At 37.1% G+C, this 16,660-nt stretch overlaps 3 protein-coding genes and 1 long non-coding RNA gene across 6 annotated transcripts; all 4 read right to left on the reverse strand.

Moving 5' to 3' along the window:
• Positions 1 to 892: 892 nt before the first annotated feature.
• On the reverse strand, positions 893 to 2,095 carry LOC140786309 (uncharacterized). The gene is made up of 3 exons (XR_012108593.1): positions 1,958 to 2,095; positions 1,129 to 1,571; positions 893 to 1,034 (listed from the first exon to the last, which is right to left on the reverse strand). It is a non-coding gene; the product is annotated as an uncharacterized lncRNA (long non-coding RNA).
• Positions 2,096 to 3,665: 1,570 nt separating this feature from the next.
• On the reverse strand, positions 3,666 to 7,515 carry LOC140785936 (desiccation-related protein At2g46140). Its single transcript, XM_073134051.1, has 3 exons — positions 7,337 to 7,515; positions 5,296 to 6,224; positions 3,666 to 3,872 (listed from the first exon to the last, which is right to left on the reverse strand). Exons 2-3 carry the CDS (start codon positions 6,220 to 6,222, stop codon positions 3,867 to 3,869), a joined length of 933 nt encoding a protein of 310 aa, XP_072990152.1. The 5' UTR covers positions 6,223 to 6,224; positions 7,337 to 7,515; the 3' UTR covers positions 3,666 to 3,866.
• Positions 7,516 to 7,928: 413 nt separating this feature from the next.
• Positions 7,929 to 11,192, reverse strand: LOC140785532 (uncharacterized). 2 transcript variants are annotated; one of them, XR_012108474.1, is made up of 5 exons: positions 11,131 to 11,192; positions 10,216 to 10,293; positions 9,371 to 9,475; positions 9,164 to 9,266; positions 7,929 to 8,189 (listed from the first exon to the last, which is right to left on the reverse strand). XR_012108474.1 is itself a non-coding variant. In XM_073133407.1 (4 exons), exons 2-4 carry the CDS (start codon positions 10,282 to 10,284, stop codon positions 8,148 to 8,150), a joined length of 216 nt encoding a protein of 71 aa, XP_072989508.1. In that variant the 5' UTR covers positions 10,285 to 10,293; positions 11,131 to 11,192; the 3' UTR covers positions 7,929 to 8,147. The 2 variants fall into 2 exon arrangements, 1 of the variants encoding a protein (XP_072989508.1); XM_073133407.1 differs by lacking the exon at positions 9,164 to 9,266.
• LOC140785527 (uncharacterized) lies at positions 7,929 to 16,606 on the reverse strand. 2 transcript variants are annotated; one of them, XR_012108473.1, is made up of 8 exons: positions 16,384 to 16,604; positions 16,160 to 16,296; positions 14,743 to 15,101; positions 13,980 to 14,076; positions 13,614 to 13,901; positions 12,210 to 13,204; positions 10,216 to 10,293; positions 7,929 to 8,189 (listed from the first exon to the last, which is right to left on the reverse strand). XR_012108473.1 is itself a non-coding variant. In XM_073133395.1 (6 exons), the coding sequence occupies exons 1-6, from the start codon at positions 16,526 to 16,528 to the stop codon at positions 12,212 to 12,214; spliced, it is 2,019 nt and encodes a 672-aa protein (XP_072989496.1). In that variant the 5' UTR covers positions 16,529 to 16,606; the 3' UTR covers positions 11,973 to 12,211. The 2 variants fall into 2 exon arrangements, 1 of the variants encoding a protein (XP_072989496.1); XM_073133395.1 differs by lacking the exons at positions 7,929 to 8,189; positions 10,216 to 10,293 and having other exon boundaries at positions 11,973 to 13,204; positions 16,384 to 16,606.
• Between the last annotated feature and the right edge of the window lie 54 nt (positions 16,607 to 16,660).

Raw genomic sequence — 16,660 nt, forward strand, 5'->3', positions numbered from 1 at the left:
GTTACCTATTTTTCGATCCAACAGTAGTAGTTAACATTAGCAAATTATTGGTGCAGCTGCTGCTTCTTTTCAGACAAATGAGAATCTAATGGTGTCCCAATTAAATCGATGCTGTTGAGATTCGAACTCCGAAACACTAACAGCCAGCTGAATTGTTTTTTGCTGCTGTTATTGTAAATTCACTGATACTGATATTAAAAAAAACAAGAAAAAGAGAGTACAACAGAGGAGAATCTTTCTATGAATTCAAATTCTTGAGCCTATGGACCACAGTCCCTTTTAAAATAGTTTGAAACTATACAACAATGACAAATTTTGGTTGAGGACAACACATTCCATCTGAAATGTAAATGCTACCGTGACTTCAAATCATGCCAACAAACTGGTTGATTAAACCAAAATAGTGCAATCTTGGTGCGTTGTTAGTCACAAGTTGTAATGTTAAGAAAAAATTAGAAACACCTCTTACCTTCTTGAAGATGCTTCTTGCTGACTACAATACAATGATTAGGATAAATAGATTTCCCTTGTCAATGATTATAGGATCCCAATCAACAGGCAACTGTCTATAGTTCACTTATAGCTTATATGAAAGTTTTTCTCATTCTATCTGCTTCCACTCTAATTTTATCATGTAAAGCTATGATGGACTGTAGAACTCAAGCATTCGATCCTCCAACTTTCTTGTCATCAAAAGTTTTAATTCTTGGCAAAACAAAACAACAAACAGAATTAGAGAAGCATGCAGTCATCTGGAGAACACAAACTTTATGATACAATTATGCTCTTCAGTTCTTCAAGGCTGAAGAATGTGCAGACTTATCATATGAACAGGCAATCAGTAGTAGATCATGATGCTGATACTTTAAGTAAGAAGACAACAATGTATTCATTTAGTAGAAAGAAGAAAAGATAATGACACTTCACTTCTCTTATCTGGAATGGAAATTTCTGAACTCCTTACAAGTAAGAGGAAGCAATATGTCGGGCATCCGAAGGCATAAGGGCGAAGATCAACAGCACAACAAGCATGCCTAATGGAAGCAATAGTAAATAGTATGGTGGGGGAGGCAAAGGGGGCAAAATTAATGGAAGAAACAGCAGCAACGCCGTAAGAAAGACGAGTACCAGAAATGATTCAATGCTGAAATAGGTTGGTGAAAAAGAACAATTATTTCCTCCTGGGTCTGGCCTCCTTTGATCTGTGTTTCTCGCTAAAGGAGTCCTTGCTCTGCCTTCCATCAGTACACCACTATGAGCTTGTAAAGCAATCAGGCCTTCTTACAGTATCAAATTGCTTACTGGAGCACTTTCCTAATCGAAGTTAGCTTGAGATATAACAATGTTCTCAAATGGACAATGACAGTCTTCAGTGCAAGAGTTCAAGAGATCTAGTCCTCAAGTTGCAAACTTAGATGCCAGTATCCTTGAGGTGCAACTTATAGAATAGGCTCCAGCTTCTAGTTTTGCACATCCAAACCAAAAGGGTCTTTTGATTCAGACAAGTTCAGAAACAACTCCCCACTCAAGCAAATGGCATAAAGGCCTGACCTTGAATCCCAACCTTCAACCTGCCAAAACAATAGAAGCTTTCAGATTGATGCTCTACAATAGATTTAAAAGTTCAAGACTCAACTTAAGAGCATTCATGTCCAAAATGAGGAGCAAGTACATATCAAATTGCAGGGTCAATAAGAAATGGAAATGGGTCCTAACAATTACAGATATCATCAAGCAGGCACAGAGTACACCTCAACAAGCAAGCAAGCAAGCAGGTTCCATTTGGGAAAGCGAGAATCAATCAAAATGAAAGAAAAGGAGACAGTGCACGAAATTAAAAACAAATCACTTCTTAAAGCAAACATAGTCTATATCATGATCACATAGGCAGGCCTCATATGCTGATACTGGATCTTGGAGAAAATACTATTATTAATAACATGAAATCAAGCACTACCTGGCTTACTTCTTTGGAATCCAAATCCAGAGAATAGCAAGAAGAAAGTCATGTGAGGCTAAGAGTGGAGAGGTAAAGAAAAGAGAGCACATTGATTCTTGTTGTGCCTTACTGCTCTGGGATTTGTTGGGTCTGTTTGTCTGGGCAAAAGTGTCCACTAATCAGTGAACAACATATTCTATTTTCACATGGTCCCTCCCATAAAGTTGGGGGCAGAGCTGTCCAATATCTCAAGGTTCCTCCCCCCTGGCCCCATCTCATCGTACACTGTCCACTTCTCCTGCAAATTTGCAACAATTCAAGTATCTTTCTTTGCGAGGTATTAGACCACTGAGGAAGCTCATCAATGTATGCTACCACTTTGTTAAAAAGAAATTAATCTTTTTCTTTCTTTCACGTACTCTGTAGATAGATAAATGCATTTTAGAGGAGCCTAGAAAATACTATGCAAGTTGAGTTTTTTTTAACCCAAACGGGGTCTCCTGTGGAAGTTTTAGCATTTTGTATATTGGTAGTTATATGTATAGTTACTATCAATAGTTCACAAGCATAATTGTTGTACGGTTTTTTAAAAAATTCAAACTAAAATACTGAGACCATTTGGTGCAGAAATAGTGCACCAAATGGTAGGATATATTTTTGGAATTGCTTACCCACTAATTTGTGACTTTATACAGTTCTTTTTTTTTTTTTTCCTTTTAATCTTTGCGCTATGTGTTCGAGGTAAGTCAGCTCTATGATTCAACGACTTTAAACTAGACATGTAATGCACCTGATTTTATAATTAAATTTCGAGATAAATTATATATATATATATATATATATAATGAACCTCTTTTGCTCTATGTATTCTTGGATTTGAAATATTCTGGAGTAGTATTACAACGACGTGCTTCACAATTCTTACGGCGGGGGCATAAAATAATCTTGATGAGATCGTAATCGCGTCAATGTCATTATAAATAGTGGGGCAAAAACGTGCTTCACAAAATATGGATGGAAATGCCAAGCTGGGAATTTATAGATAACAACAAATGGTTGCTGATATGGAGTACATGCATGGCCTATCAATATTATCTTCCAATGGCCAAGATATCTTGTCAGATTATGCGTGCATTATACATTGAATGTAAACATAAATAATATGCAAGTGGGTCAGCTGGCACATTGCTTGATGCAATTGATCTCTTAAGATTCCTCTCTCTCTCTCTCTCTCTCTCTACAAATAGTGAAATCTAACTGCATCCAAATGACGTACAATGTGCGATAAAAAAAGTGATCAAAATGATTTTCTCACATAGCTTATGCTGACATTAGAAGGACAAGCACTATTATATGAATTGAACTTGGAAAAGGAGAAGAAGAAAACTATTGGCACACAGAATTGTGCTAAAAGCTCGTACAGTAATCCAAGCAAATTTCTGGGCTGATCCAAAAAGAGCACAAAATCTGAGATGGAATTAAGAGGTGATTTTGTTGCATTTTGTTAACAGATGTTAATCACAAGCACTTATTCGAATTTCGCAAGATATTAAATTAAGTTTATGCAATTCTAGCAAATTTTCAGCTCGCTTGAAAAATGATGCACAAACTCTTATACAGTTATCCGAGGTGAGTCAAGCCTCTAGAGGATTGACCACCCCTTGTGCAGCAAAAATTAGTTCAAGTATTAATATAAGTAAATAAGAAGGCAATCGCAGTCCAATCAAATCCGAACTTGCTCTGCATAAAGGGCAAACTGCTAGTAGCATAGTACAGAGCAAGATATTCGACATGGTTCTAAATAACAAGCCATCGAAATCCAAATTCAGAGATGGAACAAAAGGAAGTTGATTATATGTCTTGCCAAGACTAATATAAATGGCTCTCGCAATCTTTTCAGCATTTTGAGGGATTTCGGATAAGCACTTCAATCCTGCAGAAAGTTCGAAAGAACAGTCATCAATGAATAACAAGGTAAGATAAATAAATAAAAAGTAGCCTAAAATGTAGTGATTTCTGGAAGAAGCAAACAAACAATTAAAAGATGCACAGAAATGGGTTAAGAATCGGAGCACTAAATATATTACTGACTTTTGCTAGGAAGAGTACAAAAAAGGAGAGGAAAATATGAGATAGTGCACCAAGTACTGGCTGACATTTGCTGGGTTCAGATAGTTTTGAATATATCAGCTAGTTCTGTCAGAATTCTACATTCAACAAATAAACCTGGAAGAATGACTTTTCTACAAAAAGAGTAGTTACTGCATTTTATTTCACTTTCTAATCAATTCTTACTGATGTAAATCATAAGAGAATAAGAAAAGGGAGAATACAGACATAGTCAATGGAGGTTGTAGGCCAGGCAAACCTGGATTAGATGCCTGCCTTAGAGGTGATCAATATTTCAATATCTGACATAAAACTAGAGGGAGTTCTTGCACATAGCACTACACAAAATTATTCACAATGGCATGGGTCACTGGGTCTTTTCAAATTAAGCGGTAAGGATGGGTTATAATTTGATGTTTTATCTGGTTTGTGATGCTCAGGCTACATTTAGATGAACTGATTAAAAGAAGTACATATCACCTCTTTGATGAGTACATTTGGATGAATTATTGTGATTTAACTTGTGTAGATGGAAAAAAAGAGAGCAACAATACATGACTTCAGAAATCATGAGGCAGAACTATCCTCATGGTGATAAAAACTATATCTTAGGTTGCTAAAAAAAAGAATTCAAACATGCAGCAAATCAGCAATTCTAATGTGCTTTCTTTAGTTTTTCATTAAATGGTAGACGAATGTTCATCCAGTAGGAGAAAGCCACCTAGAAAAATAGAGAACTCAATAAAGTTACCAGATAAATATCTTCTGAAGGAGTTCGGTAATCTAAAAATTGAAGGGATCCTAGTTAAGTTGACACTTTTCTATATAATTTGTAAACCTTATTAGGCCCAAATCCAGACCTGTCAGACCAGATGTTTATACTCCAAACGAGAGCATGAACCGATGAGTAAGATCCTACAGAGACCACCTAGGATATTATTTCTTTTTGTCCGGCATTGGTTTCGCCCTGATCTAGCTACATCACTTTATTCGACAAGAAATTAAGATGAATAATTAACTAGCGGTCTACCTGAGCTACATCTGATTCATAATTCTTCAATATTTCATCAATGTATTAATTCCATAATACTTTTCTACATTTTAATTCATTAATACTATGTTAGTAGTTCACTCAAAAGTATGATTCATCATATAGAGTGCTCTTAAAAGAAAATAATTCGTAAGTGTACACACAAGGTTAATGGAATTGAACCGGCAACCAAGGAGAATAAGAAAAGCGAGGATACCTCATCATCATCATCATCATCATCATCTTTCTTGAGACGAGTGGTTCCACCCTCTTTACTGATAGGTAATTTCATTCTTCCAAAAGGAGTATCCACATCAACATTGCCTTTCATGGTATAACCAGTACCCTTCCCCCTGATCATATCCCAGAGAGCAGATCCAAATTCCTTTGGCTTAAAAGAGATAGGAATTTTCATGAGAGTAATTCCATTTTTTTCTACTTTTGTAGATTCAGTGAGCTCAGCAGATCCAATGCTCACGTCAGAGAGCCAGATTTCATAGTCCAATGCATTGAGTCCAAGGTCAAAGTCATTCTTATTCTCTAATTTCACATGGAGTATCGCAGTTGTTTCTTCAAAAGAGAATTTACTGAATTTTATCTTCTCAACATCCACATCTGGCTTGTATGGCACAGGAATCTCACCAGTCTTCTCTAAAGGCAAGGTGATCCTTCCAATGATTGGAACATCTATGATGAGGGCAACTCTGATTTTGTATGGAATGATGCTTCCAGGCTTGATATCTTGGTATGTGTCCTTGATGTCATCATAAACAAGTAATATGGGTATGTTGACGGTCTCTGAACCATGAGCATGTATTGTTCCGGCATCAGGGATCAATCCAGACACAAGCTTTCTCCCATCACTTTCTACTAGGTAGTCTATGTCAACTAGAGGGATAGGGACAGGATTGGGATTTGTTATGAGAATGTCAACAACAATCTCTGCCTTGTGAAGATTGATATGGGGAATGTGGACTCCACTAACATCTGCAGTTGGTTTTCCGAAACCTATAGCCCCCTCAATCTTCTCACCAATGTCATGGATAAAATCCTTAACCTTCTCCATGAATCCCCCTTCATTCGTGTCATCCTCCTCTTTCTCCACTTTCCTTTCCACAACTTTTGGGTTGTCAGAGGATGCCATTCCTAACAATAAAAGTAAGGTTTTAGCAATATCAACATACAATTAAATGATTATCAGGATACTTTCCAAAAGAACTCACTGTGTGATGAAATTACATAAATTCACAGATTCAATTACCCAATGATGATGAACAGAGAAGATCTTTCTCTTTTTCAGAAAGATACATGATCACAAGCAAAGTGTCATAAGTAGAGAATGCTAAATCTGAGGAAAAATGTTTTAACTTGGCAGAAGAGCACAAGAACTTATGAACAGACAATAATTTTGTAAGTTGCATACTATACAGAAGATGGGCCAAAGAGAAACATATTTTTCATTTTATCTGTGGAAGCAGAAGCTTGCTCAGAGGGAAAATGTAAGAAAGGGCTCTACTTGACATAAGAATTAAGAATTAATATAAAGGAGGAACAGACTGGCAGAGGGCTTTTCCTAAAAACCGTCACAACATCGCTAAATATTCCAGAGATAATAAAATTGTTAACAAGAAAATAGTAAGAAAAATCAGAGAAGACAATTTGACCTTGAGAACTGTTAAATAAGAGAGTTCACTTTTTACAGCATTGCCCAGCAAGATGGTTCTTGCACAGAAATAGAAGATCTGAGAGTAGTAATAAACAAATGGATAACATATGCATGAATCTCCATATATTTCCTGCCGGCATTTGCGATCAAAGACTAAATACCACTGGATACATGGATAAAAAATTAAAAATCTTAAATAATTACTTCAATTGCTCACCTTGTGATTAAAGCACCACAGATTGAAAGAAATAGAAAACTAGCTTAAAAATTTCGACAAAGTACTAACAAAACAAGGCTACAGAACTATATAAACACCAGATCTCAGCGAAAAAAAGATCATTTACAGGTTCGACTGAGAACTCTAAGTACTCCAAGGCTACATATCCCGGAAACAAAGCGATCGTGTAACGTTCTATTGAGATCAAGCCTATAGATCAAGGCAACAACCAATGTATCATCTCAAACTGACGTTTTAACGTTTTAAGACACCAGATTCAGATCCGAATGAGTTCAAAAGAGATCGGCTACCATCCTTCTTGATCTAAAGAGTTTGATCGCAAGAGAAGAAGAATAAGAGGATCTGAGTTCATACCTCAGCAGAGCAAAGATCGATCGATGAGATCGATTAGAGAAGAGAGATATAAGTGCGCTGCAGTGTCGCTCGGGGAACCGTGGGCGGTGGAGGAGAGGAAAGCGATCTTGCCGGGTTATTATACTCCAATCTGGAGCGATCATCGAGTTGCCACGTATACCATTATGGGTTCGTTTCTCTGGTAACTTATATTATCTTGTCGAATTAAATGTCGTTGACTTTCTCAAGGAGCTGCCAAGTAATCTGATGGAGCAAATTTCTTGCATCTGATCCTGCAGTGAATCCACTACTTGGACGGCACCGGAAAGGAGCTCTGTAAAATTATACTTCACACACTATATTTTCACAAATTGAAGTGTCCAATAAAAACAGCCGTAAAAAGAGAATATTCCAACTGAAGACATACATTAAAAACCGAAAGATACTTACAATTGGAAAAAAGAGGATTTTTTCAAAACAATCAAATTTGATTCTAACGACACAATCCCATTTTAGATACCTACCCGTCAACTACAGTTAACCTGAAATATTAGTTTGAGTCAAATCCAAAATATAAGGATCGAAATATAAATATAAAAAATTAACAAAGGTATGAACAGTAATTTCCTCTGTAGAATTAGTTAAAAATATACTACTGTGACCAGAAAAAAATGTCTGGGTGTACATCAAAGACTTGATTACAAGCCAAATTATACAAGCTGCACTTCTCATTAATCATACAGCATCAATCGAAGCGAAAAAAACAAAAAGGAATGTTCTGATGAAGTTCTACAAGATATCATATGGCACATTATGTCGAGTCAAGATCCACTTAGTAACCCTTATTCCCACGTATCCGCGCTCTCATATCAACCTGTTACACAAAACAAGTAGTTTAGAATGATGCAATGGAATAAGAAATTTATTTACAAAGCAATAAGAAATTTATTTACAAAGCAACGGCTGAAGAATGCATTTAGCTTTCTATTCTCTTCAACTGAATATTTCAACAAAGAAGTTGGAGTAGCCAAGATAGAAATTACACTGGAAATAGCGATGTAGGTCAGTATGCTATGATGGGAGAAGGGGAATGTCTTGTTACACCTAATTTACTTTGACATTAGAAGTCAGCAGGAAAATGATCATTGATCTCAGGGGGGAAAGAGTGACCATTGGGTCTCACAAAGAATGGTCATTGTAGAAAAAAAATATTTTGACACTCTTCGAGCTATGCCAAACAATTCCAAGCTAAGAGAAGTTCAAGAATTATCTCTTCTGATAAAATACTGCCCATAAAACTCTTACGAAAACAATTTTTTGAAAGAGCTGACTGAAATGAATGTCGAACTCAAAACGCCAAGTTTACTAGCAATGGCTAATGTGACTGATATTTCTCATTCAATAGTGAGATCGTTACATCGATTTTTCACAGGTCAACAGTAAGTGAGGTGCAATGGAAAGCCTGTCAATTAGGTTGTTAACTGTCTACTGCATGTGCAGTGGTACGCATTTTGTCAACTGTTCATAAGTGTGTGACCAGGACAACAAGGTAGGGTTGGTCTGTGCAGATCCACATCAGAATCTGGATTCTGACCCAAGGTAATAGGTTATAAAGTTTGAAACAGGATGGATTTGGATTAGATCCATGCAGGAGTCAAATCCAAGCCAACTTCTTTTCAGATAATATCTCTAGGTCTTAAACATGATCACTAACTATTATGCAGAATCAGTTCCAGAATATCCAACAACATTATCTAGCATTCTGGTCACCTGGCTAATAGGCAAGATTTTGGGTTCAGAGCTAAGTTTACTGAGTCGGTTGATGGTTTATTGGAGTTCACAACTCACCAAAAACAAGGAGTCATGGTGTAGTTTTCTATTGGAATGTGTGGCTTTTAGCTTTCAAGAATCTTACAGTGAAAGCAAAATAGGAAGTTGATTATGGTGTTACCTGTCAAAGGAAAGAGGCGTCCACTAATTACCATATGCAGATGATAGTATAAATTCCAGGAAATATCATGGAATTATATAAAGTAGTTAAGGACAAAGACATGCCTGGCCTCTCTTGCAGTTGAAGTATGTTTCTCTAAGGCCAACACACTCACTAGATATGCAAGGTACCTTCTCTCCTGCACATTCCCTGTATGGTCTATTCTGAACCTTAATAAACAATAACATCATAAGTTAGAAAAACAGCGTACGAATTCGATTTAATTGTCTGATTATAAGGTAGCTCTTGTTGGCTTTTCATCCTTCATATGGTAAATGCATATAAGAATATAAAACTTGTCATTTTTCCTGGTTTGGCCATTTTAATAGCAGAAACTATAAATGATTAAATACTGATGCATGAAATCAAATAAAATTAAATCTGTAATTGATTTGTGTCTTTGTAATATGTGAGTAGCTTAATTCTGTAATTCTGTAATTTTTGTAATTTGTAATTTGAAATCTTCATAAATTTTTTGTAATTTGTAATTTGAAAGAAGCTTAATTCTGTAATTTTTGAAATTTTATGATATTTTTATTAATTTTTCTGTTAGTTTTTAGAATTTTCTAGAGTTTTTTTAATTAAAAAAACCAAAACTCCGAAAAAGACTAAACTCTGAAATGTTTTGGTGTTTTTAGGAACCAAAACTGAAACTTCGAACCATGGTCTACAAACTACAATTAACATGTTAGCAATATCATATCCAATCTAATGAAGCCCGGAAAAAAACCAAGAAACTAATTAAATCTAAGACAACTAGATACTCCTCTGTCTATCTAAATCAACCACAAATAGATTGAATCATAAGGTTTAAGAATGCCAAACTAAAGAGGCAATCTTATAAAGCCCAACAAAAGAAAGAAAACAAAAGGAAGTTGAAAAAAGATGAATAGATCGTGACAATTAATACCTTAACGCAGTCAGTCTCACTGAGGCATTTGACAAGCTCCAAGGCCAGGCCCTTGCAAGACTTCGACATCTTTCTCTTCTAGAGAGAGAGAGAGAGAGTCAATAAGTTATTTGGGCAAACTAGGATGTTATATAATGACGAGTGAAATGAATTGGATACGAGTCTCCCGCTATGGATATAGATATTAGATGAATAACACTATTTAAAATTATACCGTAACTAAATGGATATGGATTTTTATTATATTTTTTGACAAAAGGCAGTGTTGCTCAGTTTCAAAATGGATATGGATATAAATATATGGTTGAATCTTAAAGGATAGGGATACAAATCAAATACAGATCAGATCTTAACCAAATCCAGATTGTATGAATTAACATATATATTAAGACGTGAAAGGATGAGCACTTTATTTTCCAAGGCATCTATCCACTCTCCAGGATACTACAATAATGGAGGTGAGGATATAGCAATGCCAGCTCAGGAAAACAACTAAATATCTCTTTCAGTAGTAGTAAAAGAGAGGGGGAAAGAAGAGTTCATAAATCTTTTAAGTTCATGTAACATGTAACTCTGCAACTAGATTTAATGTACAATCCTATAATCTTTTACAATCTAACAACAAAACTAAAGATCAACTCATTATGTCTTAAAAGCTACATGATGCAGATAACAGTAAATGGCGACTCTAAACAATGTCAAGCTTTGATGAACAGAGATGAAAGAACATAGCCTTTCATATTTATAAAAATGGCCTCCATTCGATGATACGTTGGATTTATGGAGCCCATCACCTCGGACTAAAAAATTTAACAGGAAAATCACTCAGTAGAACTCAATTTTTCAAGTGAATGTTGTAGTACAAAAGTATTTACAGGGAATTCAAAGGTCCTAACTTTAGACTCATTCTCATACCTTGTCCGTAAAACAATGTTGGCGTAAAACTTCGGCCTCGTCTCCTTATCCGATCTCGCGCCGCCGCAAACCCTATCGAGGGCGAAGCGGAGGAGGAATCCAATCAAATCGAGAAGGGAAGCTAAGAGAGAAGAGGGGAGGGGAGGAGATCTTGTCGACGGCGGAGGAGGGTAGGAGGTGGTGGTAGAGGGCGGCGGCGAGAGGAGAGAGACGATGAAGAGGGTAAAAGACGGAGATGGCTGACGGAGGGAGGGGCTTTGTCAAATGGAACTTGGCAGGGTTAGTGGCAGTGGGATGGGTCGGGTTGGAGCAGTCGGGTCGGGTCGGGTTGTAGAGTTATTGAATTAGTTATATTTTTTTATCTTTTTTGACGGTGTTAATAAAAAATATTAAATAATTATTTTATCTTAAGCTTTTCTCTTCTTCTTTCTTCTAAACTAAGGGTGCAATAGTCTATGTAGGATCTAAAATTAATCATATGACATTTACATGCCATTTTTCAATGGATAAATAACAAAAAGGTATTAGTGGGATCAATGTGTCACTAAATATAATATATGTGAGACTAAATAATAGTTCAAAGGTCTGGTGTAATTATCTCTTAATCTCAACTATTTTTATCTAATATATTATTAATTCATCTGTTGGAATAAAATGCAGGCCTGAATACTGAGTTAAATTCCATTTGTGATATATATATATATATTCACGTAAAGATTTGTATTTCTTTTACCAATTTTGCATATCAATCACAACATTTTTGAACAATGAGATAAATTTATTGAGGTTTGCATCAAAGAAATGTAAACTTTTGTCATGCAGTCACCAACAAAAGTCACTAGTTGGCTTCGCAATGCAACAAGTGTCAAAATCCAATTCCAGACTTCTAAATTCACATCACCTGTGTTCATATAGATAAACAAAAGGGGAGATGCAAATAGCAAAGTTGGTAATTGGCCTGGCAGTACGACATTATCATTTCCGCTCCTCAAAAATCAGAATTTAACAGGCAAGGGTCACAGTCCATAAAAATGAGAAAATTTTGTAACTTAAAAGGCACGAGTTGTTGTTTGTCCAACCTTTAAGATCTAGACTTCTTCCTTGATTTCCCGTAAGCCTTGGGCTGCTCACTATTTCCTGCACCTTTGGAAGAGCTTGCATTACCTTGGCTTGATTTTGAACCAGGAGCACCACCAGCAGAACCGGCACTTTGTGCTGAAGCGTCATGCTTTTCCCTAGCCACAGCTCCCTGAGAACCCCTCACCTGAGCCCTCTTATCCTTCCTCTTCGGACGATAACTGGATCTTTCTCTCTTCGGTAACCACCTCTCAGGGTCTGGAGGCGGCCCTGGGTTTGCCCGATCGAAACCCTTTGGATACCTAGGCTTCCGCTTTCTCTTCTTTGCCTTCGTCTTCTTTACTTCTTCAGAGATTTCTACCTTCATGTGTGCTCCTTCAACATGCTTTGCACCAGATGTCTTCTCTAGGCTCTCTACATTGATTCCTTTCAGACCTGGCAATGGCCTCAGTTGCTTCTCATACTGCTCAGCTTTCTCTATATCTGTCCTTGCAGCAGTGGTTACAAGACCAACCAAAGCTTCGATATTTCCTTGGCTCTTCACAAGCTCTTCATATAATTGAGAAGCCTCTTCCTCGTGACCATGCTTGAGCTTAAAAGCAGCAGCCTCTTGCATTATCACATCAAGTTTACTATCTTCAGTCATGGCATTCTTCCACCATCTGATTGCTGAGTCCAAGACTGCAGCAGCACTGCTAAAGTCACCTAGACGCTCTCTTAGAGACACTAAGGTGGCAACTGTAGCAGGCATGTGTTGGATGTCAGGGATCTTTGATAAGGAATCAGCAGAAATCTGAAAATGACTGGCCGCGGCAGCAATTTGAGCTTGTGCGAGAAGGACCGGCTTGGATTTATCAGGGTATTTATCAGCATACTGACTAAGTACTTCCTCGGCTTTTGAAATCTTCTTTTCTCTCACAAGGACTGCAGCCTGAAGCAGAACAGCTGTTAAACTGTCCGGAAACATCTCTGGAAGTGTAGACACCAGCTCTTGAGCCTGCAAGATATCAAACCCATCATTATATGCATCATCAGTATGGAGGATCGACAACACTGCCAAAATTTAAGATTTCAGTTCAATTTTCAACAGGAAAAGAATGTATTGCAGGACCAAACTTTAAGATATGATATAGCATTTGCAATATTTTCCAGAAAATATTGAGCTGCTAACACTTTTAGACAACTGTCAATATTAATAATTTACTATTTCGAAGTATTAACAATTCAGAAGTTTACCAATTTTCACTTTAAATTCTGACTTAATGAGACTTCAAAATGAATCATTTAATTGTAATATGCACAATTTTCATAGGATTGTACTTTAAAAAATCAGAAGAAAAGGAGCATGCAACTAATTAGATATCAATTCTTTTGGGAAGAAAAGGATGAGATGATTTTCTTTTAACCTGATCAATCTTATTTGTTTGAAGAAGCAACAGCACACGATTGCAAAAGAGAGCCTCCTTTTGCCTTGTGAATAGTTTAAAATCGAGACCATTAGCAAGCTGGAAGTGCTTTGCAACACCAGTTTTTACTATTAGCTTATCAAACTTCCTCAGACTATCTGAAACATCTTTTGTGCTCTTCAGTGCAACAAGGTTATTTGTTGCCACAGCAAGTGATGAAGCATCTGCCAGGTTTCGGTTTATGATGCCAATATATGCCTCAGTTGATTCTTGAGTGTGTCCCATTAACTGAAAGAAAGAAAAGGAGGACTACATCAACGGCCAAGGAGTCATGTCCTTACACTCAAATTTGAGATTTCTACTTACCTGACGAACATATGATAGCTGGACAACTATTGGAGCTAGCTCGATTTCTATCTCATCATCAGCATAGTCCTCCTCCATTAACATTTCCTGACCAATTCTGGATAAAGCACAATTGCATAAGAACCAAAAATGGATGTTATTTTGATAGTTACTATGATAAACTACAAATCCAATTATGTGAACCATCATTCCATGCTATTCGGATTTGTCATATACCTTATATCAAGAAAAATAATAGCTGCATTAGTGTCTTTATCAACATGACCATAGTAGCACACCAAGTCTGGTCTCAGTTTAAACATGATGTGAAGTACAAATAATTGAATCACTCAACCTATTCATTACTGGATATAATGATGATTATTCTGTGATACTAACTTTTAGTAAATTTTGTATCACAAAATTTTCCACTATACAAGCTAAGCATGACACTAAGATTAATCATTGAGTTTTCTCATATTTCTCAAGCTAGGATTTTTTGGTAGCAGCTAGTGATGGCTGCGGATCAATACACAAGATGTGAAACCCAAGTATTAGCATATGCATCCACATACATAGTTATGTTCTATCCACAAGTAAGAAGTTCACTTATATCCTTGTAAATAAAAAATCTACTAACTAATTGCCAATTGCATATCCCCAGTGGATTTCACATTGTGGACTTCTACATTAGTAAAAGCAAGTTTACAAGCTAGAAACTTACAAAGTTTTCTAGTTCACAAATAGTCAAAAAGTAAATGTTTCAGTTCACAGAAATGCTCACCTTCGAGCTGAAAGTAATTGTTCTTCAGCTTCTGCATATTTTTTCTTTTCAATCAAAGAGCAGGCAGTGTTGTAAGCCAGCTCAAAACTGCTGGAAGCTTTGACTTTGAGTGCATTCATTGTTCCTTCAACTTCAGAAGCTCTTCCAGCGGCAATCAGAGCAGCAATAATGTTTGTCTTCAGATCTAAAGACTCGATCTTGAATCGCTGAAGCTTATCATAGCTATCCACGCATGCACTCATTCTTCCCAATCGGTAAAGAATCTGAGACTCCAATTGCAGAACCATAGGGTCTCTTTCTTGGCCATCTAAGGAATCCAAAGCCTCATGCAGCTTGTTCTGCCTATACAAGCAATAGGCCTAAATGTAGAAGAAAGGTAGAGTAAGACACAAAAGAATCTTGGCCGGAAAAAATGATTACATCAACTTATGTTGGTAGAACGCAAAGGAGAACATTTGGATAATAAGTTAACAAATCAGAAATCATCATACACATACCTCTGTCTCTAAGTACAACAATTAATTAAGTTTACTTATAAACATCTGCAAAAGAAGTACTGGCAGTGACTAGGAGGGAAAGACTATACTCTATTGTAAGAATTGTCAACAGTTACATCTATGATCTATATAGTATTATTTCCAGAGTGTAGGAGAAAATGAATTTCGGCTAGAGAAGTATATAGCTTCTCTGAAGTCGTGTATAATCAGATAATGATGTCCTTTCACACTCTCCAATATTTGCACATAAATTCCAATTATATGACCAAAACATTTGAACTGGTATCAAAGAGTTCTTCAATAATCACAAGCTTTATTAGGGATTTTGGGCAAAGATAAGATTAATCCATAGCAAAGAATATCTGGATTTGGGCGAGATCACTCTCCACATTAATGGCTGTGAGACCATTTAAAGTGGCAGCAAGTCCATCTATATATGAACAGGCTAGATAGTTCCAATAACTATAGAAACTATATGGTAACAATAGGCAATGAAGGAAATATCAAGATTTAACAAGGCTTCAAATCAAACAGGATGAAGAAAGTATATCACCATATCAAAAAAGAAGATAACCAACAAAACACTGGAAAGATAAGACATGGAAGGAAATGGCGATATGCAAAACAATTGTAAACTCTCATACTTCCGTTTTCTTCCATATGGTTTCAAAAGGATAGAGCAAATCTAACAACTAAACATCTCGAGCAAATTAATCCAGCAACAGGGCGAAAAGAATTATAGGTGACTTCCAAACTCACACACGACCTAAAACCACTTAGACATCAAACGATGCATGAACGTACGCATGTAACAAATCAAACCCCTATAAATCCCTAACAAATTCAACTCACCAACAGAGAAAATTTTCAGATCTCTGCCAATGTGAATCCAGAATCAAAACCAACCAAACGACCCGTACCTTATAGAATCTAAGATCGATTGGGAGTTTCTCGGCCGCTTGGATCGCGGCGAGCGCCTTGTCGATCGCATCCGACTTGATCAAAGCGACGACCTTGCAGCGCACGGCGTCCTCGTCCGCGGGAGCAACAGCGAGAACTACAGAAAACACGGCGTAAGAGAGAGAGAGAGAGAGAGAGAGAGAGAGAGAGAGTAAAATGGGAAAGAGAAGCCATGAGACGTTACCTTGGTCGGCGACCTTGACGGCTTGATCGTACTCTAAGCTTTGAGCATGACGGTGGAGGGCGGAGAAGAGGTCTTCCAGGGGAGGCGATTGTGAGGCGGGAGGTGGAGGAGAGAGTTTCGGTTTCTCCTTGGGCTTCGGCGCCATGAGAGAGAGAGAGAGAGAGAGAGAGAGACAGAGGGGGGGGGGTTAGGGCGAGGGGAAGAGTAATTTAGATCTATTGGTAATTTGGTATCCCGGCCGAGGGTGTTGATTTTAGCTTGAGCCTGATCGGCTTGA

The sequence above is a fragment of the Typha latifolia genome, chromosome 4, assembly GCF_019914945.1.
Source record: "Typha latifolia isolate L0001 chromosome 4, TyphaL0001v2, whole genome shotgun sequence".
Lineage (NCBI taxonomy): Eukaryota > Viridiplantae > Streptophyta > Magnoliopsida > Poales > Typhaceae > Typha > Typha latifolia.

Bases quoted from the DNA above. Each gene is read 5' to 3' on its own strand.
- LOC140785936 (XM_073134051.1), bottom strand. From the start codon at position 6,222: ATGGCATCCTCTGACAACCCAAAAGTTGTGGAAAGGAAAGTGGAGAAA.
- LOC140785532 (XM_073133407.1), bottom strand. From the start codon at position 10,284: ATGTCGAAGTCTTGCAAGGGCCTGGCCTTGGAGCTTGTCAAATGCCTC. The intron at 9,476-10,215 runs GTATTAATTGTC...TTGTTTATTAAG, and splicing joins GTGAGACTGACTGCGTTAAG to GTTCAGAATAGACCATACAG. The intron at 8,190-9,370 runs GCATGTCTTTGT...TTTGTGTAACAG, and splicing joins TCAACTGCAAGAGAGGCCAG to GTTGATATGAGAGCGCGGAT.
- LOC140785527 (XM_073133395.1), bottom strand. From the start codon at position 16,528: ATGGCGCCGAAGCCCAAGGAGAAACCGAAACTCTCTCCTCCACCTCCC. The intron at 15,102-16,159 runs GTACGGGTCGTT...TTCTACATTTAG, and splicing joins TCGATCTTAGATTCTATAAG to GCCTATTGCTTGTATAGGCA. The intron at 13,205-13,613 runs GTTAAAAGAAAA...GATATCTTGCAG, and splicing joins AAACAAATAAGATTGATCAG to GCTCAAGAGCTGGTGTCTAC.